General features: G+C 45.1%; 1 protein-coding gene across 1 annotated transcript; it reads left to right on the plus strand.

Annotated features, from left to right (window-relative positions):
• The first annotated feature begins 149 nt into the window (after nt 1–149).
• Nucleotides 150–24,938, plus strand: DWF5 (Ergosterol biosynthesis ERG4/ERG24 family). Its single transcript, XM_086814006.1, has 13 exons — nt 150–379; nt 571–793; nt 878–933; nt 1,210–1,312; nt 1,418–1,483; nt 1,612–1,725; nt 5,170–5,296; nt 9,352–9,452; nt 18,817–18,942; nt 23,967–24,031; nt 24,113–24,194; nt 24,340–24,422; nt 24,530–24,938. The coding sequence occupies exons 1-13, from the start codon at nt 204–206 to the stop codon at nt 24,594–24,596; spliced, it is 1,389 nt and encodes a 462-aa protein (XP_086670132.1). The 5' UTR covers nt 150–203; the 3' UTR covers nt 24,597–24,938.
• The last annotated feature ends 240 nt before the right edge of the window (nt 24,939–25,178 follow it).

The raw sequence follows: 25,178 nt of genomic DNA on the forward strand, positions 1-25,178 counted from the left end.
CAACTTCGCCGTGGCTCCCATTGCTTGCCGTGCGCAGTTGTTGTTGACTGCAAACATGCGCAACAGCAAGCAGGATAAAGAAAAAAATTATTAAAAGTGGTTCACAGACGGTGGCGCATGTGATTTTCACACATCCCGGACACAAGTGTGGAGATCCAGCCGCTGAGATAGGGCGCGCGCACACACAGAGAGGGAGAGGGGAGATGGCGGCGACCCTGGAACGGAAGCGCAGCAGCAGCAACGGCAGCGGTGGTGCTAGCAAGCAGGCCAAGCAGAAAACAAAGAAGACTGGGGATGGGGTCGCTGTGCACTCGCCCGCTCTGGCCTACGCCTCCATGCTGGGCCTTCTCCTCTCCTGCCCACCCTTCGTCATTCTCCTGTGAGTATGGCCATGTCCGTGAATTTTGATTTTGTTTTTTGTTTGTGGGCCGCTCAGGCTTCTCACCACATGCACCTAGTAGATTACCCCGCTCCTTAGATCTTCACAATTTCAGATGCCGAAGAGAGCTTAAAAATCAGACTCATGTGGGTTGTTTCCATGACCTGTTCTTGGTGGTTAAACAACTGCAGGTGGTATACTTTGGTACACATGGATGGTTCCGCTGCAAAAACATGGGGTTTTTTGAGGGAACATGGCATACATGGGCTATTCAGCATTTGGCCTACACCATCTCTTGTTGCATGGAAGATGATAGCTGCTTATGCTGCATTTGAAGCTGCTCTACAGCTTCTTTTACCAGGGAGAGAAGTTTTGGGTCCAGTATCTCCAATGGGAAACCGTCCGGTGTACAAGGTGAGCTAAATTTCAACTTCTGGTGCCTCTGCTATGTATAAACGCTTTTTTTAAATGGCTGAACTAGCGAATGGCTGCATGTAGGAGAATGGAATTGCTGCTTACCTGTGCACAATGACTGTGTACGTACTGTTCTGGAGGTATAAACAGATGACCGACCCATCCCCTCTTTTTTCTGCATGACTGTGCACAATGACTGTGTACGTACTGATCTGGAGGTATAAACAGATGACCGACCCATTCCCTCTTTTTCTGCATTACATCAAGCCCAGACCCATAATGCAGTGTCACACTGGATTATTTGTATTGAATACACGGAAGGAGAGTAATTTAATGCTTATGTTGTTGCTACATCTCTCACTAAAGAGGTTAAAAAAGGGAATTCCTTGATCAAAGATAATTTTTCTTGTTTCCAGGCTTGGGTGGTTTAATCCAGCAATTGTTTATGATCACTTGGGGGAGATTTTCTCAGCGCTAATTTTAGGGAGCATCATCTTCTGCATCCTTCTGTACATCAAGGTGGCCTTTTTTTTTTTGGGTTAATTTAGTATATTAAAACTCTAATCTTTATTTGATTTCGAAGTCTTCTATTCTTAGGCATACCATTTTTTTTCCTTTTTGCAGGGTCATATTGCACCCTCATCAGCAGACTCGGGGTCCTCTGGTGACCCTATCATTGATTTTTATTGGGTAATACGATAGCTTGTGTGCATAGGGCCTTTTGACGCGGCTAGAATGTAATGTGTGCGTGCATGTGTGTGCGTGTGCGTGCGTGTGTGTGTTTTTCTCTCATTGTGGGAATATGCCTTACCTTGCAGGGTATGGAGCTGTATCCCCGTATTGGCAAGTCCTTTGATATCAAAGTGTTCACCAATTGCAGATTTGGGATGATGGGTTGGGCAGTGCTGGCTGTCACATACTGCATCAAGCAGGTTAAGACTCGTTTGTGTTGTCAGCTAAATCTGTGTTTGTTTGCAATAATTTGGGAATGATTGTTATCCTGTTGACTCACTGATAATAGCCTGACATCAAGCAGTGCTCGTGATTGTTCTGGTGCACCATTGCTAGATGAATGATCTTTTGACTACATGTTTGGTGTGCTGAAAGCAAGTTTCTTCTCAGTGTTAATTCCTGAACCCTTTGTTTCCAGAAACTTTGCAGTGTGTGCTGGCAGGCTTCACCTGAAATCCCAAGTACATTGCAAATGAAGAGCTAAGTAAAGGTAGGAATACTGACAGTGACTGAGCTCCCAACAGTAGAGCCACATGATGGCATCTCATTCCAAGCTCACCCAGGCCCATGCAAGTTTTTGTTTTAATAGAGATGGCAAGATACTGCTCAAAATGATCTTCATCCACCTACCTTTTTTCCCTAGAAAAAAGATCCTTCATTGGTAGGGCCATTCAAAACCTCACAAGGTGCTTCCTCATCGGCTTCACCTATGGGCAGATAGAAAAGTGCCTATGGGTGGTGAAAAGGCAACAACGGGAGGATCTTGGGCCTAAGACCAGCTGGGAAAAAAAAGAGAAGAATGTGATTGGAGACCCTACATGTACATGCTTAGAACCCTCAAAAGAGGCAAAGATTTTTTTTTGTTTTTTTGTTGGGGGGGGGGGGGGTGTCCCTCCATGGCGGGCTGCTCTCAGAGGGAAGCTACCTCAAACAGGAGGCTTCCCGAATCTGACCACGTGCCGGGCATCTCCCAATGATCTTGCAAACCTGTGAAGAGGCTATGAGGGAGTAGACTGTAGATGCCAAGAGCTGGAGGCGGCGGCCTCAGTCGGGGATGATAGAACGGCTCTATCATGAAGTCCTCCTGGATGTGAAAAGACCAAAGGAGCTGTACCTCGCCAAAAGAACAAAAAACTTCGAATGCTAGAACCTGTAAGGAAAATGGGTGGAAAGAAAACGGTGAGAGGACGAGGCGGTGGGAGGTGGGGAAAGGAAGCAGAAGGATGGGCAGAAGAGAGAAAAGGGGCTAGAGAGGTTTGTAGGAGGATAGGCAACGGAGAGAAGGCAGGGCCACTACGGGCTACGGAGGGTAGGTGGAGAAGGATGAGGAGGCGGCTGGGGAGCAGAGGTTGGCGGGAGCAAATCCCGAATCTGACCATGTGCCAGGCGTCTCCCAACAATCTTGCAAACCAGTAAAGAGGCCATGAGGGAGGATATTGTAGATGCCAAGAGCTGGAGGTCCGCTTCGGAAAAGGGGCGGCGGCCTTGGTCGGGCATGACAGAGTGGTTGCCATGGAGTTCTCTTGGATGGGAAAATACTAGAGGAGCTGAACCTCACCAAAAGAAGAAACTCAACGCTGGAACGTGTGACGACATTAGGCGGGAAGAAAACGACGAGAGGACAAGGCTGCGGGAGGGGGTAAAGGAAGCAGAAGGGTGAGCAACAGGGCTAGATAGGTTTGATGTCACCATTTGTTTGCCCAAGTGGTCTTCTCCTATTTCGTGCCAAGGTACGGGAGGCCAGAGAGCTTCGTGTTGTCTGAACTGAGGTTAGAACTCGTGTCACCTATGGGAGGCTAGGCCTCGTGTTGCCCGTAGTGTGGCTAGGACGTGGAACCCACTGTCAAGGATCCTAGTTTACACTTCCCACTAAGCCAGTTTTGCGCTTGGGAAGACCTGTTTTCTACGGGTTCCAAGAATGGGAGATATATCCATTGCATAATGCATGTGCACGCATCTCTGCTTGCTTGAAACTGGTTTCGCATGACTTGGTTTCTTGTGTCCGCTTGCTATGAGGTGTCCAGTTCATGGGCAGGGGGCGCCTGCTTGTGAACCGTGTGAATGCCTTATATTCTGACATGGTTAGTGGCATGTGAATAGGTGGTTTTAACCATTGAAATGGCGGGAAAAGGTTTCCTGTGTCTGCCTGCTATGAGGTGTCCAGTTCATGGGCAGGGGGCGCCCACTCGTGAACCGTGTGAATGCCTTGTATTCTGACATGGTTTGTGGCATGTGAATAGGTGGTTTTAACCATTGAAATGGTGGGAAAAGGTTTATAACCTTTTGGCGTTCAGACTTCATTAAAGTTTGGACCTCCCGCTAGGTTATGCCCAGGGCCCAAGAGGCCATGTGTGGGCAGCCCAAGCCTTGGGCACTCCACTTGGTCATTTAAACCCACCATGTGGCCACTCAAATATGTGGACACCTTATGGAGGTACCCACCATTTTTCAAGATGGGCTGTGCCACATGGCACAAGGGAGTTGGACCCCTCCACCACCTCTCCCAAATCTTCTCCACGACTCTCTCCTAAGCCCTCTCCTAGAGGTGGGTGTGGGCTTTCCTTCTCTCTCCCTGGCTGAAAGTCGACCATCTCTCTCCCTCCCTCTCTCTTTCTGCTGGTCGACTGCTCCCCTTCTGGATAGTTCCTGTACCTGCTGTACTGCTAGTACTACCTGCTGTTCCTGCTATATCTACTGGTCGACTGCTCCCCTTGTGGATAGTTCCTGTACCTGCTATACTACTTGTACTACCTGCTGTTCCTGCTAAGCCGTCTATTGTACCTGCTTGCTGAATCTGCTGCAGTCGCCTACTATACCTGCAGCTGTACCAGCACTGTTGTACCAGCAGTATCTGACTCAGCACCTGTTGTATCAAGAATACCTGACTGTACCTGCTGTGTTGAAGCCGCAGGCAAAGGGGCAGGCAATTGGCGTGTGAAGGCAGGGAGTGCGCAGGCTGCTCAGGGAAGGGGGATGACAGGGCGAAGACGGGGTTGGGGGGGAGGGCGACAACAAAATCCTCTCCTCAAGATGGGTTGAGTCTTCCCAAAGGTATGGGTTTAGCCCCTCCAAAAATGGAGTCCAGGTCCTGATCTACAGAAAAGAAAGAGCAAGATCTGGGTGTGGGCCATGATACCAATTCTATGGCGTCAATGATAGCCAAGGTCGTAGGGATAGATATTGTCACATGTGGCGGCAAGGCTTGGTGCTTAAGTAAAGTGTGGTATTCACTGTACCTCTATGGTTAAGTCATAGTTGAACTTCCTTTATTGAGGGATTTTTTTTGATAAGGTGTGGATTCTGGGGTTAGGTTTCAGTTGATCAAGGGTTGAGTGTAAATGAGATGCAGGACGGTGTGAGCGGTAGCATTATTAAACTACGTGGTAGCTAGAGATGATGAGCGCTTGCAAGTGCTAGGAGTGTTGGCTGCATTATGGCAGGTCTGAGGATAGATATCAAAATCGACATAGATGTTACGTGATTTATTTGCTGTTGCCTTACTTTGATTTATTTGCTCTTGCCTTGCTTTTATTGATTTACAATGAAAGTATTATTGTGACATATCAACTGCTTGCCAGCATAATTGCTTCCTTCACTGTAAGGAAAATCTAACGGTATGTAATGATTAATGGTTTTCATGGCAGTATGAGGTGCAAGGAAGAGTAGCTGATTCAATGCTTGTGAGCACTGCCTTGATGTTGGTGTACGTTACAAAGTTCTTTTGGTGGGAATCGGGTTACTGGAATACAATGGATATTGCCCATGATCGAGGTTTATGCTCTGTAGTTTTTAACTTTCTTGGTTAATTTTGATAAGTTAATTAAAAACCATTTCAAATTTCTTGCAGCTTGCCTGGAAGGATTTATGTTTTGAGCTTTGCTTATTAGTCATAGTTTTAATGTGGAAGTGCTATTTTATATTTGAGTTAAACTTAATCAAGATATTTCACGAGCTCTAGGTGCTCGTGGAAAGTGTGTTGTAACCTGCATGATGGATGCAGCGAGCCAACACACATGCATGCACACAAAGGCCAACACACATACCTACACGAGCGGGATTTACAAGGTTTAAAAGTATTACATCATTTCTAGTGGAGTTTCCATGCACAATGTTGACAAATGCCTAGAGTGCAATCACACAACTAGTGGGGAGAAGAGAGAGAGAGATGATGATCAACCGAAGACGCTTCTCGGAGGATATCGGAACAAACTGTTGGAGGGCTGGCTTGAGGTGATCCCAATGGAGTTGATAGTTATATAGTCTTATGGGTTGACTACCATGACTATATAGCATGTACGTTCCTAAAAGGTGAATTTGGGCATTTTCCTAGATTCATCTAGGTATATAATTCAGTCGTATTAGCGGACATGCAGATTTCACATTGTGAAGTTTTCGTCCAAGTTGCGGCCAGTTGATATTGTGCTTATTCTTTCTATCTTTAGCGGTGCATTTGCCCTATCAAGTTTCAACTACTTATTTGCTGTACCAATTCTTTCTAATTGCTACTTCCCTTAATGCTAGGCTTCATTATGGCTGAGTTTGTCCTGCATCTCCGGAGGTTTGACAGAAACTTAGTACGAAGGGCTTTGTGTGAATATATGCTCTTATGTGTGTGTGTGTGTGTGTGTGTTTGTGTGGAGTGCGTGTGTGAGAGCATATCTTGATACATAGTTCTACACCCACTATTGGGCATTGATGACGTTAGTGGGGATGTCATAGTATCGAGTCCATATTATGCATAATGGAGTTGATAGTTATATAGTCTTGTGGGTTGACTACCATGAGTATATAGCATGCACGTTCCTAAAAGGTGAATTTGGGCATGTTCCTGGATTCATCTAGGTATATAATTCAGCCATATGAGTGGACATACAAATTTCACATTGTGAAGTTTTCGTCCGAGGAGTTGCGGCCAGTTGATATTGTGCTTATTCTTTCTATCTTTAGCGGTGCATTTGCCCTATCTTATGTGTGTGTGTGTGTGTGTGTGTGTGTGTGGAGTGCGTGTGTGAGCATATCTTGATACAGAGTTCTACACCCACTATTGGGCACTGATGACGTTAGTGGGGATGTCGTAGTATCTAGTCCATACTATGCATAATGGAGTTGATAGCTATATTGTCTTGTGGGTTGACTACCATGAGTATATAACATGCACGTTCCTAAAAGATGAATTTGGGCATGTTCCTGGATTCATCTAGGTATACAAAGACAGTACCTTTAGAACTATTTATCTATGGATGCTAAGTGGATGGATGAAGTATACTTCTAGGAGTATTTATAGCTCCTAGAAGCATGTTTGGAAGCTTTTCAGTGTGGTTATCTGTTTAGAAGCTGAGGAGGATGTCACTATTTGGGAATTCTTTGCACTGCCAGCATAGTGTGGACATGACACCTCATGGCATGGGATTTACTTCTACATCAAGGGTCATGTGGACTGGCACCTCATGGTAGGGGCGTTATCTCAACACCAAGGGCTAGTAGCCTTGGGACTTTGGTCCGCGCTCAGATTTAGAATACGGTATTCCGGTTGGTCTATGGACGCAATGTCTATGTCTAGAATTACCAGTAGCTACAGGCTAAATGAAAGGGAGATTGTCCAATACATTTTGTGCATTGCAAGGCATACCTACATGCCTATACTTGTGTTATTGCCTACAAGATGTGTGTGTGTAGTTTCCAGGCATGGGAAGCCCTTCTGGACCATGTCCGTGAATCTTTATTTTGACCTTGCTTATGGGCTGCAGATAGATTGTAAGTGAGACTCTAGACTCTTTGTTTATGCTTTTGTAGAGTTATTGCTCATTTTTTCTATTTTGTAGGTTCACATTTCATTAAGTATGGCCAGACATGTTATAAGTGAGTTTGGACACTCACTTTATTAAAGTGTGGGCGGACAAATTATAAGTGAGTCCGGATATTTAGCTGGTGGTGGCTGGCCAGGCTCTCATAAACAGGCGCCCTCTTTATTACTATGGTGTGGACAGCACATTGGGTACCCTCTCCACTTACGGGAGAGGTTTGGCCTCAGGTGAGGTGTCCCAATGGCCATCACCTCCAAGCATGGAAAGAGTTTACTTTCTCTCTCTTCATGGGAAAATGACGCCTTTTAGAGAAGTCGGAAGAAGAACATGATTTTCAGCAAATCCAATCCATATACATGCTCATTAACATGCTTTCTTGTTGCTCCAACCTTTGCACATGATTACCATGCAGTTGTCTAGTCCCTGTATGTTCTTTTCGACTTCTCTCTTATGGATCTACTGAAAATGCTTTTAAGCATTTGTGTTGCTGACGCTTTGACCTAAAGTTGATTGGAGCCTACAAACTACATCAAACTCATTGGTAAGAGATTCTATGAGTTCTTTTAACCCACTCTACATCCGCGTGCTTGACGATTAAGGTCTCCTATATCTCGGCTTGGCACTCACATGCTTGTGTATGGACGCCAGTTGGCAAGACACTGATTGGGGAATGAGGTTTTGCCCGTAAAAGCTTTGGAATCGACTTTGGCTTCGGCAAAACATGTTTGGGATATGTTTTCATTGCATGAATGTCATTGGAAATCTGGCATGGGGGGTTGGCCCTTTCCAACCTTATTGTCCGTGTCATCTAAATTTCAGCATTGTATCTTGCTTGGTGTTTTGCTGTTTCATACTGTTTATCGGTATTAATAGTATAAGTATGTGTCAAGATTGTGCTCAACCTTGTTTGGGGTATGACATGTTGATAGAATACATGGCAAATCTGTTGCAAACGCATCCTCCTTGCCTCGTCTATTAGCATGTCTCGCAAGGATTAGCTGTGAGTTCATGCTGCTATGCATTTACCTTGGTTGTGTGTACACATCTTGTGAGCTCGACATACCACTTAAATTAGCCATCAGAACTTGACAAAAGGTTGTAGTAGCTGATCATCTATAATGGTGAAAAAATAAACGATTATCCTCCTCTTTCTGGTGTGGATTGGGGTGCTGATTAATCTCAGTGCATGCACTCATTTGTTTTGGCTCCATTTTGCCAGTGTGTGGCTTTTTGAGATGTACCCTGTTCTTGTGAGAGGCCTGACCTACTTTTTTGTTTGTATTAAGATACATAATGTAGAATAGAAAACTAGTAGAACCTGAACAGCCATGATAAATATGATATCTATTTCTTAATCATTTCTTTAAGCTGTTGTGGTATCTGGCTACATCAGCTATCTCGTCTATTTTGCTTGCTATCATTTTGTTCCCTTAAGTTCCTTATAATATCAAAATGAGAATGAGTGGCTCACACGTTTGTTTTGCAAACTTTTGTTTATTCTCTTCTTTTTGGGTCATTTCGTGCTTGGTCAACATGGATTCTTTCAATGGGGTGTTGCCAAGCATCATGTCTTGGAACTTTGACCATGGCTGAGCTGAACAAGGGAAAATTGCACTTTTCAAAGGCCATTTACATGTGATTAGTTGGTTGATGATAATTCTTGCGATTAGATCCACTTCTTAATTTACTTATGGACGTTTGAAATAATAGAAATTCCATGTTAAGTGTTTGCCTTGTTAATTTTTGCTATCAGATCCACTTCTTAATTTACTTATGGACAGTTGAAATAACAGAAATTTTTGCGATTAGATCCACGTCTTAATTTACTTATGGACATTTGAAAGAATAAAAATTCCTTGCTAAGTGTTCGCTTTCTCGAATCATTTGTTCAAAGAGTTGTGTGAGATGTGGTTTTTAGTTAAGCTCCATCATTGCTACACAGCATGTAAAAAGTCACATTTAGTTATGGGCAACCTTAGGAAGGTAAAGCTTAAAGCTTATGCAAGGTGGTGGCTTTTGCAGCTGGATTTTACATATGTTGGGGCTGTCTAGTGTGGGTTCCATCAGTCTACACCTCTCCAGGGATGTACCTTGTGAACCATCCTGTCATTCTGGGCTCTCAGGTATGTATTTAACAACTTAATTGCTGTTTATTTGATGCACCCTAGATTGTTACATACAGAAGCCTTGTGGAACCTTTTACTTGATAGAACGTTCACAAACTGAGGTTATGCAAGAGAGGTGGAATGGAGAGAGAGAAAGAAAGAAAGAAAGTTATATTACGAAAGGCCAAATTGGCCTATAAGACCACAAAGTGTTACAATGTTTCCATGGTATATCTCATCCTAGATAGTACACAAATGAAATGAACTGAATGCAAAAGGGTAACTGGTGCCGCCGTAGGATGTCCTGGGTATGGATCTGTAGACCAGATGTCTGCCGTGGGGGTGGGGGGCGCTTGGCGTGCTATAGTACTGTTGCTCGCTCCCATGTCATTCCTATGGCCAGTTTCAGCGGGATGACTGTGGTCGGTGTATCAGTGGCGCTCGTGTCCCCTCGGTCTCTGAAGAAGCTGGTGATAGTCGCATGTTGGGAAAGGGGTGGCGCTTGATGGGGTCTCTGGAGAGGATCTTCTGGTGTGTGCCCATCTCAAGTACCAAGGCATCTCTGATCTAGGAAGTCCATAATCCTGGAGAGGATCAAATCCCTCTCGAAAGAGGCAGTGGAATCTCCCCCCCCCCCCCCCCCCCCCCCCCCCCCCCCCCCGAATCTCGTAGTATATTGGGCATCGGTAGATATAGTGCTCCTTGGTCTTCACCTCAGTGTGGCATAATCTGCAAATCCTGTGCTCTCTCTTCACCCTTGTGGCTCTCCCAATCTCTATGTATGGGCGATGGGATGAGACTCTGATCTAGCCTATGGCAATCCTCATAGCATGTGACATGTGGACGTCCATGTAGGTGGCTCGCTTGATGAAGCCATCCTCGGTGATGGTCTCGGTAGAAGGCCATCTTCGAGCCAAGCTCAGCTGCGGGTGTCACCCAAGTGTCCTGAATATGCTATTTGAAAAGGTCCAACCGGGTGAGCCCACTGATCTTTCCGTGTGTGATTTGTAGGAGAGGGGAGGGGAGGTGAGCCTTGAGGTCATTCACCTCTATGGCATAATTTGCAAATCCTGGCTCTCTTCACTCTTGTGGCTCTCCCAGTCTCGATGTATGGGTGATGGGATGAGACTCTGATCTGGCCTATGGCAATCCTCATGGCATGTGACAAGTGGACATCCATGTGGGTGGCTCGCTTGATGAAGCCATCCTCGGTGATGGTCTCGGTAGAAGGCCATCTTCGAGCCAAGCTCAGCTGTGGGTGTCACTCAAGTGTCCTGAATATGCTGTCTGAAGAGGTCCAACCGGGTGAGCCCACTGATCTCTCTGTGTGTGATCTGTAGGAGAGGGGAGGGGAGGTGAGGTCATACTGTAGTGGTGGGAGGCTGTCCATCTGTATTAACCATATGGAGACTTTCGCAAACCAAGTGTCATGCCCTTTTTCTGCTAGTAGCTGTGAAGACTCCATGGCTAGATGGGGGTTGTAAGCCCAACGGAGCGTGCAGTGACAGATGCAACCACGTATACGAGAGACAAAAGATAGAGAGTGAGAAGGGGGAGAGAAAGATGGGAATAGGGGATTTACACGGTACACCACACTGAGCGGGGAACAGGCCTTGCCCCCTCTTTAGGAATTTATTTCAGGAACAATCCACTGGCTTTTCCAAGCTAGGACCAATACAATATATGAATACAATATCAAACAAAGTGTCGATGTCGATGTCGAGATCGGGCCGAGGTCGATGTCGAGGCACAAGATAGCTGATGCCGAGCTCACCATGAGGATGACAATGAATCCAAGTATCTGCAAATAAAAGCAGCAACAGGGATGCTTTTTAGGGCAGGTAGTAATACACAGGCAGCCACAAAGCTGAGGCGATGGCTGCAAACTGTATACAAGTTAAAGAACTGTAGGTGCAGGCTATTCAGGGCAGCAGGCGGCACTTGTATTTAAAAGGGGCGCTGCAGACTGAAACTGCGCAAAGCTCTTCAGGGCAGCGAGGAAGATAGAAGCAGCACTGTTGTAGGCGTAGGTGGCTGGATACGTAAGGTTGCTCTGCTGCTGTACAGATGGCGGCGCAGCAAAGGTACAGAGCTTAGCACAGCCAGACAAAAAGGGGAAAAAGGCGGTGTTGCTGCAGGTGGTAATGGCGCTGCTGTGAATAGAGGCGGCACTGCTGCAGGTGGCGCACAGGGTTGAAGGCGGCGCTGCAGGGTACACAGGTGAAGAGGCGCAGTAGGGTACAGCGGACGCACAGAACTGAACAAGGCGGCAGATGAAGGCGCTGCTGGGTGGCGCACAGTCGGCTGAGTACTCCAAATAGGGGCGTAGGATGGTAGAATGCCGGGGGCTGAAGGGGTGATGGCCGCCGATTGTGGTGGAGAAGTTAGTTTGCGAGGATGATGACGAAGATGAAGCTTTACAACTTCTTTCTCCAAGGTTCTCCTCGAGTCTTCTATGATCCACCAAGAGGGTGCATGGTTCTTTATATACTTGAGGGGATACCTGCTTTTATGCATGCTTTGCTTTTGTTTTATTCCCGTGCTTTTGCTTTGCCTTCTTGCTTTTGCTTTAATAATAGTCAAAGTTCTTGATTTATGCTTTTACAACTTGAGGGCCTTGCTTTTTGGCCCTGGAGCTGCTTTTTGAAAAAGCGGCTTATAGCTTTTTGACTCAGTTCGATGTGCACTTTCCAACGGTGCCCTCAGCTTTTTGGTCAACAAAGTTTGACTTTTGCTTTTTCTTGCTTTTTGACCTAGACGAGTGCTTTTTCCAATTCCAGCTTTAGGAACCCTGTTTCCATGTGTCCATCATCCTGTCCATGTGTCCGGGCATGAGTTCTATCATGTGAAAATAGCATGGAGGACGAAATGGTTATAGGGGTACCTGTGTGGGCCCATCTCTCGCACTCGGCGGATGTATGAGATTGTCTAGAAGAGGGCCTCTACCTCCATGGGTGGTGCGGTGAACTCTGCTCTCACAATCTCATGTGGCACTGAGGGGTTTACTTCGGATCATGCATGAGAACATCATGATGTGAGGCCTCTCAATCTTCTTCCATGTATTTGGTGATAGGTTAGGTCCCCAAAAAGGTTGTGCCATACAACAATGTGCTGAAAGCTTGCCTGGCCCTAGGTCTTCCATCCTTGAGTCTCCAGTAAGGAACTTAGTTGCATCTCCGCAATGGACCCATAGAGCTTAGCCAATGTGTGGCCAATCATGATGGTGCGGTAGTTATTCTAGGGGGTCTCCCGCCTTCAAGATGGGGGTGATGGTGTTGGTCGTCCATGTGAGTGGGAAACCCTCACATAAAGCACGGTTGAACATTTAAGCCAGGAGCTAGGCCAATGTATGTGTGGCATGAGAGGTGTGTTCTGCTAGAAGCCCTTCGTGATCCGGGGATCGACCATTCCCAAGTTGCTTGATGGCTTTGAGCACCATTGCCTTCATGAAGAAAGTGGATGTGGTGGGGTAGGGATGGATGGAGTAGAGTGAGTGGGTTTGAAGGTACCAAGTGTCGGGAGAGGTAATGGGTGTGGGAGTATCTTTCTTTCCCCGCCCCGAAAACAAGATCCTTCTATTAGTTAACAAAAAACAGCCTTGAAGCAAACTCGCCTCCATGTACGGGGCGAGGACCAAAGAACAAGAGGGGATGAAGGATGCACTTCTCGTCCGGCTGGCCGCTCTATGAGGAGAAGGCTATTTCATACAAGGGGTGGGGGAGGGAATAACCACACAGGTGGTCTATAATGCCAAGTGGGCTCACCACCTCTATCTGGTGAGAAAAGGACCAGGTCACCAGAGCCTCAAGAAGGCTTCCCGATGCTTCCGCATATGGTCGGAACCACCTTGCAGCTTCCCCCATTGACTGTTAGAGGGTATGAATGATGTCGAGCCAGACGCTCCCGATGGATTCCGCAGGTAGAATGTAGGTGCCTCCGATGACTTCGCTTTATCGAGCTCTCCAGATATGCCATGTTGCTATGCTGCTACAAATCTTCCATCTTTGGCACGAACCTGGAGTCCAGTGATTAGTAGATGGGGCTGGGTCTAGCATTGACGAAATGCGAAGGTGAGAGACTTGAAGGGCTAGCCCCCCACCTTCCTCCTCATAGGCCATGACAACCTCGGCGTCGGTGGCCCAAATAGCAGTGCCCCATGTAATAGTACGGGTTGAGGTCCTGTCCATCGTGAAAATGCGGTGCCAAACCTGCTGAGCCTTCGGGCAATCCTGAAGACAAGGAGTGTGGGCTTCATCGCTTTCAGCCTGAAGGTACCTTCTCATCAGCGTTTTTCTCTGCAAGGAGTGTGGAATTGGTTGGCCTGTATTTTCAGGTCTGCAGCCCCTTGTTTGGCTGTGTTTTCTTCTCCAGTGGACATTACCTATTGCAGAGGGGGTCTTGTGGTAATTTGGTGGCAACCGTGGTACCTATGGTGGACACTTCTTCTTGTGAGATTGTGTGTTTTTTTCTTGAGGAGAGCCCGAGCTACAGTCCTAGTTGATGCCTTTTACTCTTGCACCCTTTTACGGCATATTCCCAGGCCCTGTGTGGTTTCCTTTTCTCTCTATATCAAATCAGCATTTTTTGCTTCCCTCTTCTAGTGGCCTCAAGGTTGGAGGTATAGTCGACAGAAGCTTCTGCCTTTTTTGCTACAGAAGGATTCTTTGGGTGCTGTCCAGCCTCTTAGGGCTGCGTTTTGGTGGGAGAAAGGGACCTACATCAGCGTTTTTTGATTTGGACAGTTTTTGATCTTATGCGGTTTGGTCCTATTGGTTGGATCAATGATGACAGTTTCAGATTTGGCTCCTGTACCACTTGTTATTTCCTGGATGAGGCAAACAAGTTGGATGGTGGTAACTTTCAGTCATGGAAGTTGCAAGCTACTTCTATTCTCAGGGAGTATGGTTTGATGGAGTTTCTCTTGTACAAGAATTGGTGCTTGCCGGACCTTGCCTGTGCGGAGGAAGTGTGGACCTTGCCTGTGCGGAGGAAGTGTGTTGGTGGAGGAACACTCACGGATAGATCTATGGCTTTTTCCTCTTGAATTGTCAGGATTCGGTTCTTCGACACTTTATCTATGCTCCTGATGATGCTTCTACTTTCTCTGTGTGGGAGTTGCTTTGTGACCTGTATGGCCGTAGGTTTCAACGGGGAGAAGTCAAAGTCAGTCCTAGGACAAAGGCGCGCTAGGCGGGTGCGGATCTTGTCCTTCATGTGTCGCCACTTTGTCTGAGTTTGAGAGTAAGCATACTTTGAACTCCACATGTCGCAATCTAGGTACACGTTAGCAATTGGTCCACCCTCATGTTTTGGACAGTGTGCGGTGAGCTCAGACTTATTACACAAAGGATGTGAACGGGGAATTTTTCCAAGTTATGATGGGTTGCAAGATACTCTGGAACTCGTAAAGGTTGTGGATTTGCTCATACATGGCTACTACATAGGATATATGGATTTCATACAAGGCTTGGAAGGACTATGGATGGTGAGAAATTGAAGCTGGAGTTGCCTTGGATTCCAAGGATTTAATCATTTATATGGTTTATAAGCGTATGTGTACACACTTACTGAAGTTGGGCGGCCAACAGTTAATAATTTATAAGTGAATACACACCAAGTTGGACTTATTTTAATGTACCGAGACTAAAACTCAATTTTGGGCACCCGGATAGGCCCCTTATAGAAAAACGTGCTGGTATTCTGGGTCTAAAGGCCCCTTGTGGAGGGTGCCTAGCTAAAAGAAGCAAACCTTGGCTTGCCTGGCACTCAATGTGCGCTTCAATGGCTCTTTTTCTCAGAATTGAGAGTTGGTGGCTGATTTTAAAGCTACAAAGTTGGGCGTCTTTTTTTCTATTGTTTCCATTGCTTGGTTCTTGATGCCAATTGTGTTCCAAAACTGGTAGACTACTCCGTGGTGTATTCAGAGCACTTTTGTCGTGAGAAGTGTCAATTTTGGGGCTGATTTCGGACTTTGGAGCAATTATGTCGCGAGAATTGTTGATTTTGTGGCTGATTTTCTGCATATAGGCATACCTAGGGCTGGTTGACTTGTTCTACTAGCTTTGCATATAGGCAAAGCTGGTAGACTACTCCGTGGTGTATTCAGAGCACTTTTGTCGCAAGAAGTGTCAGTTTTGGGGCTGATTTCAGACTTTGGAGCAATTATGTCGCGAGAACTGTTGATTTTGTGCTGATTTTCTGCATATAGGCATACCTAGGGCTGGTTGACTTGTTCTTCTCTCTCTCTTTGGGGCTGGTTGACTGCTGTTTTAAGCTCTCTAGGGCTGGTTGACTTGCTCACCCCGCAAACAACTCCTGATGTGCGGGTCTCTCATCTGAATACTGACTCCCACTCATATCTGGCTATATCTGGTAGCCCTCTCTCTGGGCTCTGGTATGTCTCTGTGTGGAAGACGATGCCCCGGCCTGTGAATGTCTCACTAAGTCCCCATGGGTCTGATCAAAGCCTACCATTGAAGTTCCAAACTGCCATAGACCCCGTATCGCCATTTGGCACGGAATTCTGATTTGATCACCCGACCATCTCTGTACACTGCCCACTTGCCCACCTTACGGGCCTTATGTAACTCCTCCATCGCTGCATGATGATGGGCCTGTGTGGTTGTAAGGTCATCTCCAAGATAGACTTGTTGACCTTTTAAGGACAGCCTGTTTGTTGTGGAAAGCCAGTTTGGCAGCCAAATCTGAGAATTTCAAGAGGAGAGGCCTATCCCGAGACATGCTTTTCCCCACTCTCCATGCAGCCGTATATGGAGTGCCCTCTACTCCATGCATCTGGCATAGTCCCTCTACATCCTCCTTGGGGAGATTCCTAATTTCAAGCCTGTTACTCGTACATCTAGGGCTCGGTTCTGACTACGTTTCTCCTCCTCAAGTATGTCATTTATGATGGCTTGTGGCTGCCTTTGTTTCTTAACTTGCACGATGTCATGACCATGTGAAAGTGGAACAGCACAAGTGTGGGCATGGTGGTTGGAGAGAAAGTTAAATATTAAATGATTCATATTTGGGGTGCCCGGACAAATAGAAAGATGGTGGACATCCTCAAGTGTGAAGGGGGACCAAGGACATTAATTTTTTTAATGTTTTAACCTTGGGTGGCCCTTAAGCATAAGTGACCCTTAGGAAGTTTAATAAACTTGAGAAAGGGGCCACTAGGATATTTTTGGGAAAAGGGGCAACTCTACTTTTGGGAGTTACACGCCTCTCTCTCTCTCTCTCTCTCTCTCTCTCTCTCTCTCTCTCTCGCTTTTGGAGGAGTCGTGGAAGCTAGCTGCAGAGGGTGTATTTCTGTTGGTTTTGCTGGGTACAGAATAGGCCATACAGAACTGGCCGTACAGAGCTAGTGGTTGCAGGTCGCACAGAGCAGGCTGACAAGGACAACCCTGTCCAGTAGGTACAGGGGGCGGAAATAGTACAGACAGCACTATAGGGACAGAGCAGGTGGCTGCAGTTCCGTACAGCCAGTGCAGGCGGCGGCTGCCTACGACAGCAGGTACAGGCTGCTGCGCACAGGTTGGTTCAGGCGGCGCTGGCGACCAGGGTATGGACAACAGGCGGCTGGTGTGCAGGCGGGTACTGTACGGTACGGAATAGCACATTGACGGGTGCTGTACGAGCAGAATAACACAGATGCTTTACGACAGCTGACACAGGCAGCAGTTGCACGTAGAGTACTGTACGGACTGGTACAGCTGAGTACTTCAAACCTGTACGGACAGGTATAGACGGCTACAAACCTGTTCAGTCCTGAATAGTGGTAGGCGGCGCTTTATCAGAGCATAGCTGGTGCATCAGTCAGGCGGTTACAGGGAGAAAAGTACAGACAGCCTGTTGCAAGTACAGACTGGTACAGTCAGTCCCTCTGGTGCAAAACCACGCATTGAAGTTGGTAAGCTCTGAACTTGTCAATCTTTCTTTCTTTCCACTGGCTTGTGTCTGTTGCAGAGTTGTTTCATCTGGCCCCTTGTGAGAGGAGGGGTATGGCAGTTTGAAGGGTGGAAATAGAGATTGGATAGTGGATGTGTATTTGAACTGAGTTGAAACCATGTTCATGGAACAGCCAGATGTGTGCTCAAGGCTGCCCTGCTGAATTGTCGTGGTTGACTAGAGGGAAGCACAGTGTGTTGCTTTTGTGGGACACAGATCTGTGTGTGAATCCTCTGTGCTAAGAGGTCTTGACGGTTTGCCAGATTGGACATGCAGGTTTACTCTCTTGGACTGGCTTTGTTGTACTCAGTTATACATTTCATTGAATTTGAATAAAGAAATACCGAAAGGGGCGCCAAGCTTTGGGGCCAAGAGGTGTCGATTTCCTTTCAGTTTTGGAGCATTCTAGCTCCTGTTAATTTTGTTATTTATTTGGACTACAATTGGAAGGGTGACTGCTAGTCTACCGCACTTTGGTTTCTACCAGAGGCCGGTTTCACACGACGCTTTCATGTTTGGTGCTCTTCAACTCTTCCACGATCTTGTCATTGGCGGCTTTAAGCCCTTCCATATCAGCCATTAGTGCTTGTTTGAAGCTGATCTCACCATCTTCAGCACCTGCGGTGGCTTTTAATGCCCCCATCTCTGCCCTCAGTTCTCCTATGATGTGCGTGGGCTCAGGCTTCAGCCATGGGGGTCTCCTTCATGCCTTAGATCGATGTGGCTTGTAAGCATATCTGTGTTTCGAGTTCCTGTATCTTGGCTTCCTTCTTCTGCATTTTCTTCCTTGTATTTTGCTTGTTGGTTCTGCATCTCTGTGATCTCCTCCTGTAGGGTAGCAATCTGAGCATCCATGGCTGCAAGAGCTTCTTTCATGAACAGCTTAAGACTGTCCATATCCTTCTTGATTTCTGAAATCTGTCTTTCATGGTTGTTGAAAGTCCTATTTGTAATCTTCTTATTGTCTATGGTCAGGGCCTTCAAGCTGTCTGCCACTTTGTTAAGCTCCTCCTAGATTCTTGTACTGTGCGGGGCCGTACTGGAGAGAGAGAGAGAGAGATTAAGCGTCTACTAAAGACCCAATGGGCCTATGAGACCAAAGTGGTACAATAATGTCCATGGCATATCTCATCATGGAATGGAAAATAAAACAGAATGAAAACATAAATATAGCTATCTCATTGGGGTGATACAAAACTGTCCATGGAAACTCGTCATGGAATACTAAGAACATGGCTACCTATGCTCTGAACATGTGAATATGAAAATGTAGTACATTTGTGGTGTGGCTAAAAGCCTGTGATGTGGTACAAGTGCTTTACATACAGAGATAAAATACATGGCCCCTATCAATGGAGAGAGAGAGAGAGAGAGAGAGAGAGAGAGAGAGAGAGAGAGAGAGAGATGAATCAGTTGTTCATTTCATTTTCAGGTGTCGTTGAGCATTTTGTTTGCTGGGCTTCTTTGCATTTACCTTAACTATGACTGTGATCGACAACGGCAGGTCTTTCGTAAGACAAATGGAAAATGCACTATTTGGGGAAAGCCAGCTTCCAAGGTTTGATAGAAAACTGAAACTTCACCATGTAAATTGAGCTTTATAATTTTACAGAGTGGTGAAGCTACAGCTGGGTGCATTTTTGCATTATGACTTTCCAGTGTTAGTCGTAAATTCTGGTGGCTAACTGGGCATCTAGCCAAACAAGCTTGCAAAAATATAAGAACCGATTGTCTTCTCTCTTCTGGAACAGTCTGTAAATCACACCTTGGTAGGTCCAGAGCCCAAGTCTCCCTTAGAAATTTAGTAAATTATCTGTCTTCAGGTACAAAGCATGAATCTGCTTACATCAAGATAAAAAATGAAGACTTGATAGATGCTGGATTTGTAGAATTGGTCAATTTAAGTGTTTAATTGCATTAATGGCCGTGTGTTTTGTGAAACCCTTTCCCCCATGGACTTTCATGCATTGGGTGGGGAAGGGGTGTCTAGCGGGGCTCCTCTAGCTCAAGGTCTTCAAAGTGCGAGATTCATCCCAAGGATGGAGCTTCAATAGGAAGATTAGGCGTTATACCTTGTTTTCTCTTAATTCTTAATTTTCAAATGGCTCAAATAATTCATAGCTAACCTCTTGAAGTGAAAGCATTGTTAATGGTTGCATAACATGTGGGCACTAAGCCATAGCAACCTGATGACTAAGACATGATAGGATATATACCCCCTACTTTTAGGGTCTTCAAGAAGGTACTGGGATATCAACCCCCATCAATAGTTTCACGTGCATATTGTCTCATGGGAGGAACTTGCCATTGATAATGGTACCAAAACCTTGTATCACTTGCTTATCCTACTTCTTTTTCTTCTTCATTGTCTTGTATAATTTGATCTTGATGACACAAGGGCATACTTAGATGAAAATATCAACGAAAGATCATCCTGCTAATCTTATGAAGAACAAGTTGATGATATGACAGTTTCTATCAGAAGCTAAGCCATGAAATTGACCTATGATGTCATCAATGATCATCTGCCTAACTATTGCTCCTCTCTTTTTTTTGTTTAGTATATAATGACATGTTACTGGGTGTGCACATCATGCTGCCATAAAAGCTTTGAAAGCAATGGACATGTATTCCCTCCCTTGATCTGTACGGAGGTCTGCACTCTTCAACCTGTTTGATTTTCAGCTTGTGCCACAAAATGCTGAAAACATGCAAATACATCAAATTTTGCTTTCAAGGGATACACTCAAGCAAATCTGGAGCAGTCATCGATAAAGGTTAGAAAGTATGGGTGCTTTCCAATAGATAGTGTCCGCATAGGACCCCGAACATCACTGTGCACAAGCTGTAATTTACGGACAGCCCTTGTTGATCCATCTTTTGGGAATGCATTTCTGTGCATCTTGTCCAGTATGCACCCTTCACATATATGTTTTGGTGGCAGTTCTACATGAGGCATGTCCTGTACCATTTTATGCCTTTGCAATGGCATCAAACTGCCATAATTTACATACGTGAACTTGGCATGCCACAATTTTGCCTCTTGCATGGTAGGTGTAAGAGTGGTAACCACATGAGCATTATGCTCTTTTTTGTCAAACCTGTCAAACTGATATAACCCATGGTACAATGTGCCGGAAGTGACCAATGCATAGCCACCTTCACGGTCTCACTATGCATGTGTTGTCCTCAAAGTTCACTGCATATCCTCTTTTAGCAAAAGAGGAGACGGACAAGTTCTTCTTAGTCCCTGGCACCTGGAAGACATAAGTCTGCACCACCTGCTGTTGTGAGGATCACCTCACCAACACCTTGAACTGGATAAGAAGAATTGTTTGCACATGTTACTCGTTTGCCTTCAGGGGCAGCCATAAGCTTCTTAAACAAATTCATGTGTGAGGTAATGTGTTTAGAAGCACCATTGTCAAAGTACCATGTGTCATGTCTTTCATTAACACTGAGAGACATATGCTCTAATGATGCATCATAACTGCAAGTAAGAAAATTCCACTCATTCTGCATAAGATTTACTGTAGGTGATGAAGACGAATCTACAAGCATGCCGCTTTCCTTTTCTCCTCCTTTGCAAGCCTTTTTCTGCACTCATTCAAATAGTGACGTGGCTTTTTGCAGTAGTGACATTTTATCTTTTTCTTGGGATTGCCTGCAGCATTTTTAGCCTTTTGTGAAGGCTGTCCCGAGAATCAGCCTTTGGCTGAAAATTGCTTTTGGCTTTTCCCTTGCCCTTGTCTTGGGCGACAAAAGTCCTATCACTGCGACGTGTGATGGAAGATTTGTTCTTCCGATTCTGCTCCTCCCGTAGTAACAAGCCAACCAACTCTTCAAACAAGATTGGTTCCGGGTTTCCCCGCATAGATAGAGTGAGCAATGTGTGGAAGTTTAAGTATATGCCAAGCTTGCCGTGAGGTCTTGTAAGACCGGTATGATTGATCGCTTTACTGACACAGCAATCAAAGCCATCGCTTGGGCATCGCGAGTATCCCATCTCTTCTGCTCCTGTGAGGGAGGAGTAGCTTGTTGAGAACCATGGCGAGGTGTGTTAGGTGTTATGTCAACAGGGCGTACATCTTCACCTGACACATAACCCCATAATCCTTTCGCCACAAGAAGGTTTCGGACCATGGAACTCCAGAGGGAGTAATTACTGCCATCCAATTTGTTCTCTTGGGACAAGACTCCGAATGTATCGGTCGTATTTCCAGCCATTTGCTGAAATCTCTTTACCAAGACATATGCAAACACGTGCAACCAAATATGCTGTAAAAAGCACCTGCAGGCAAAATCCCAAACGCATCGGAGTGCAATGCCATGCAACCACAAGGTCTTGTGCAAATGTTTTGCCCCAAATACAAGGATGTAGATAATTCAATGCTGAAAAATCCCAGATTTATGAGCACCAATGGGTTGTTTTATGTGTCAATTGCATATAATTCACAAAAGCCCCAAAAATTTGTGTACCAATGAGCTTGAATTGTGTGATTAAGCACTGATTTTAGGAAAGCCCCAAATTTCTCCGTGTCCTGTAATTGCAATTTTGCAATTAAGCACTAATTTCTGAAAAATCCCCAAATTTCACCGAACCTTGCACCAAAATGTTGCCCTGTACTGTTGCGTGCACCTGATTTTTGCAATGTGAAGCAAGTATTTCACAAAACCCCCAAATTTTGCATGACCTGAACTTTCAATCAAATTTTGAAACAAAACACAAGTCACTGATAATCCCCAAATCAGCAGAAGCTGAAATACCTTCACCTTCTGCACTGCTGGAGAAGCGGCGATGGCGGGCTATAGAAGGGCAGGTAAGGCTGCAGGCGGGTAGGTATGGCGAGCTGCAGACGGGCAGGGAAGGCGACACTCTGGCGAAACTGGCGACTGCGGATCTGTTCGGAAACGGCTACAGCAAGCAGGGGGCAGTGACGCAGACGGAATGGCGAAGGCGACGTGGACTGACGAAAACGATGATTGACAGAATTGGCGACAGACCACAACGGTGAGGCACTGCTGGTTGGAAGGGGCCCAAAAAATTGCAGATTTAGGGTTTCGCAATAGGCAGAGACAGAGAATCAGGAGCAGCAAGTACACTTGAGATGTTGATTGATGCTCACACAAAAAGGATTGCTTAGGATTGTGTGGAGCTAGGGAGTTGACTCCATAATATCAAAATACAATAATAATGATGGTGTCCTTTCACACCAGATATCCAAGGAGAAACACCCAAAGGGAGAAAAGTGCCCTTGGTTAGCCCATGTTCACATGTGGCACTTATGCTAATACCATGTACTGACCATGTGATCCTCAGACCACACAACAATACAACAATAACCCACTTATTAGTTGTATAACCCACTTATCACATAACCCTTACCTATATAGTTTGGCAATAATAGCTATACATACAGGATTATTACTTATGACCCTTGATCCTCAATAGCTATACTTATGGGATTATTACGTATGAGCCTCGACCCTTATAATGAACTTGGTTTTCCTAATCCTTGGGTCCTCTAAATCCCAAGATTAGGCCAACTAACCCTACGGCTAACATCAGGTACATGACCTGTGCGTTGGGGGGTCGGTGGGTGGTGTGTATGTGTGAACTATCCCTTCCTAAACCCTCTGCTCTTGTTTTTTGCCGCCTGCCTCCTCTTCCCATTTTTTGTTGCCCTTCCCTTCCCTTCCCTTCCCTTCCCTTCCTTTGTGTATTTTGGAAACTTTTCTCTTGTTAAAGTAAATCATTTGATATTTAGTGAGGCATGGCTTGTGGCAGGTTCCACACCCTTCATGGTGTATCTCTCACCACTGAACATGCATTCTCTTGCCAACAGAATATTTTACACTTTTTGAATCCTAGGATTCAACCCCATTTTACTCTGCTTGCCCATCTAACAATTCTTACAGGTTAAACCATCAACACATGTTCCAACCTTTTAGGTTGGAAAAGTTTACAGATCCACAAAGTGTGGCGTGCCTATTTTTGGGCCATCCTTGTGACAAAGAACTTTCTTCACCACAGTCATTGAAGTCATTCAAAGCATTGCCATTCAAAGTCTGTGTTGGAAATCTCTTTCTGGAAATTGAAGTCACACTAATACATAAGAGACTAGAACTGTCCATGAGGCATGATCTTTTTCTACTGTTTTCTCAGCCATCTTTCCTCATGCAATTTCAAATCATCGTTTCTAGGTCTCAACTTTTTTTGGGGCTAGAAATATGTTGATGGTTTGATTCTTTAATTCTTTATGGCATTCATTCGTGGGTGCCAATAGAAAAACTGGTTTGCAAGTCAACTTGTCCGAAATCAGGTGGGATAGATGATCCATTCCATGTGCCACAAGTTCCTAAATAGCAAGTTTTCAACAGTAAAAGAGTCCTCTGGAAATAGCTTCTATGTGTGCCTAGCCCATATTACAAAAGACTAGAATGTATAAAGTGTTCCCAAAGAATTGTTAGCACCCCTGAACTACATTTAATCAAGTAACATGAATGAATCGCTCAGAGATTCTGTAGTTTTTCTAGCAGTAGTACTTTTGATTCGCAAAGCTGACGGAGTGACAATTGCAGATTGATGCACAATATGTCACGGAGACTGGAGAAACAAAATCAAGTCTGCTTTTGTGTTCTGGGTGGTATGTGTCACTACCTGTCATCTTGTGTAAATCTCAAGCACAATCTTTTGTTTCAACTTACAATTGATGATCTGTTGATAGGTGGGGCGTTTCCCGGCATTTCCATTATATGTGGGAGATATTAGCAGCTTTTTTCTGGAGTGTACCTGCATTGTTTTCTCATGTACTGTTTGAAGGCTCTTTTCTTTATTATGGTTATGAACAAAAGCTTGGTCCTTCGAATACCACCACTTAATATGAATGTTTTAGTTGACTCGGGGCTATGACAGAATTTTACTTCCAAGGCTAACTTGTTTTCCTTCCGACAGTTTCTGCCGTATTTCTATGTGGTCTTTCTTACCATCCTCCTCTTTGATCGGTCAAACAGAGATGATCAACGATGCAAGTTGAAGTAATTTTTCTCCTAATCTACGAATATTTGATATGGCATTGATGCCTACGCTGCTACTTTGGATGTGTTTTGGCTCATTTCTGCTACTGAAAGATGCCTTTGTGCAGGTATGGAAAATTTTGGACTGCGTATTGCAATAAGGTGCCTTACAAAATTGTTCCATGGGTCTACTGAAGGTTATATTCGCCTGGTTTGTTTAATGGAAATTATATTCACCTTGAGATTTAGTTTTTCTGCGTACTATCCCATGAACCTCTTCTTAGCTGATGAGAATGCTAGTCAGGCCAATATGCAGAGAATTATGCAATCAGATTTGATGTGATACTTGCTCTAGATAAATTTATGTTAAAGCTGTTATGCCATCCCAATGCCTTAGTATTATAGCACTGTCCATTTGACAAAAAAAAGAAGAAAACCTTAGTAATCTGCAATACGATTATTTGCGTAGGTTTTGCAAGATGCACTGTTGGTATTTTGATTATTTGCAGAAGTTTTATAGAAGTGCCATTGAGTAAATAGCACATAGAATTATGCTTCCTCTATCACCGTATGGTGTTGCTACTCTTGATGTGGCAAGCTGTGGTACGAGATTTTCTGTTATATTTTAACTAGTACTCTTGAGAATGTAATCACATGGAGTGACACTCTTTAGCTAGTTCACAGATTTTAGAGTCAAAAGTGTACTTATGTGCAAACTGAAGCTGAATGTCTGAATCAGTAATACAGGTCAGCTTGACCTTTCAAGATTATCTGTCG

The sequence above is a fragment of the Cibotium barometz genome, chromosome 2, assembly GCF_041138505.1.
Source record: "Cibotium barometz isolate CiBa-2024 chromosome 2, ASM4113850v1, whole genome shotgun sequence".
NCBI lineage: Eukaryota > Viridiplantae > Streptophyta > Polypodiopsida > Cyatheales > Cibotiaceae > Cibotium > Cibotium barometz.

Excerpts from the sequence above, each read along its gene's own strand:
- DWF5 (XM_086814006.1), top strand. The coding sequence starts at position 204 with ATGGCGGCGACCCTGGAACGGAAGCGCAGCAGCAGCAACGGCAGCGGT. Across the intron at positions 794-877 it reads GAAACCGTCCGGTGTACAAG|GAGAATGGAATTGCTGCTTA; the intron begins GTGAGCTAAATT and ends GGCTGCATGTAG. Across the intron at positions 934-1,209 it reads GTGTACGTACTGTTCTGGAG|GCTTGGGTGGTTTAATCCAG; the intron begins GTATAAACAGAT and ends TCTTGTTTCCAG.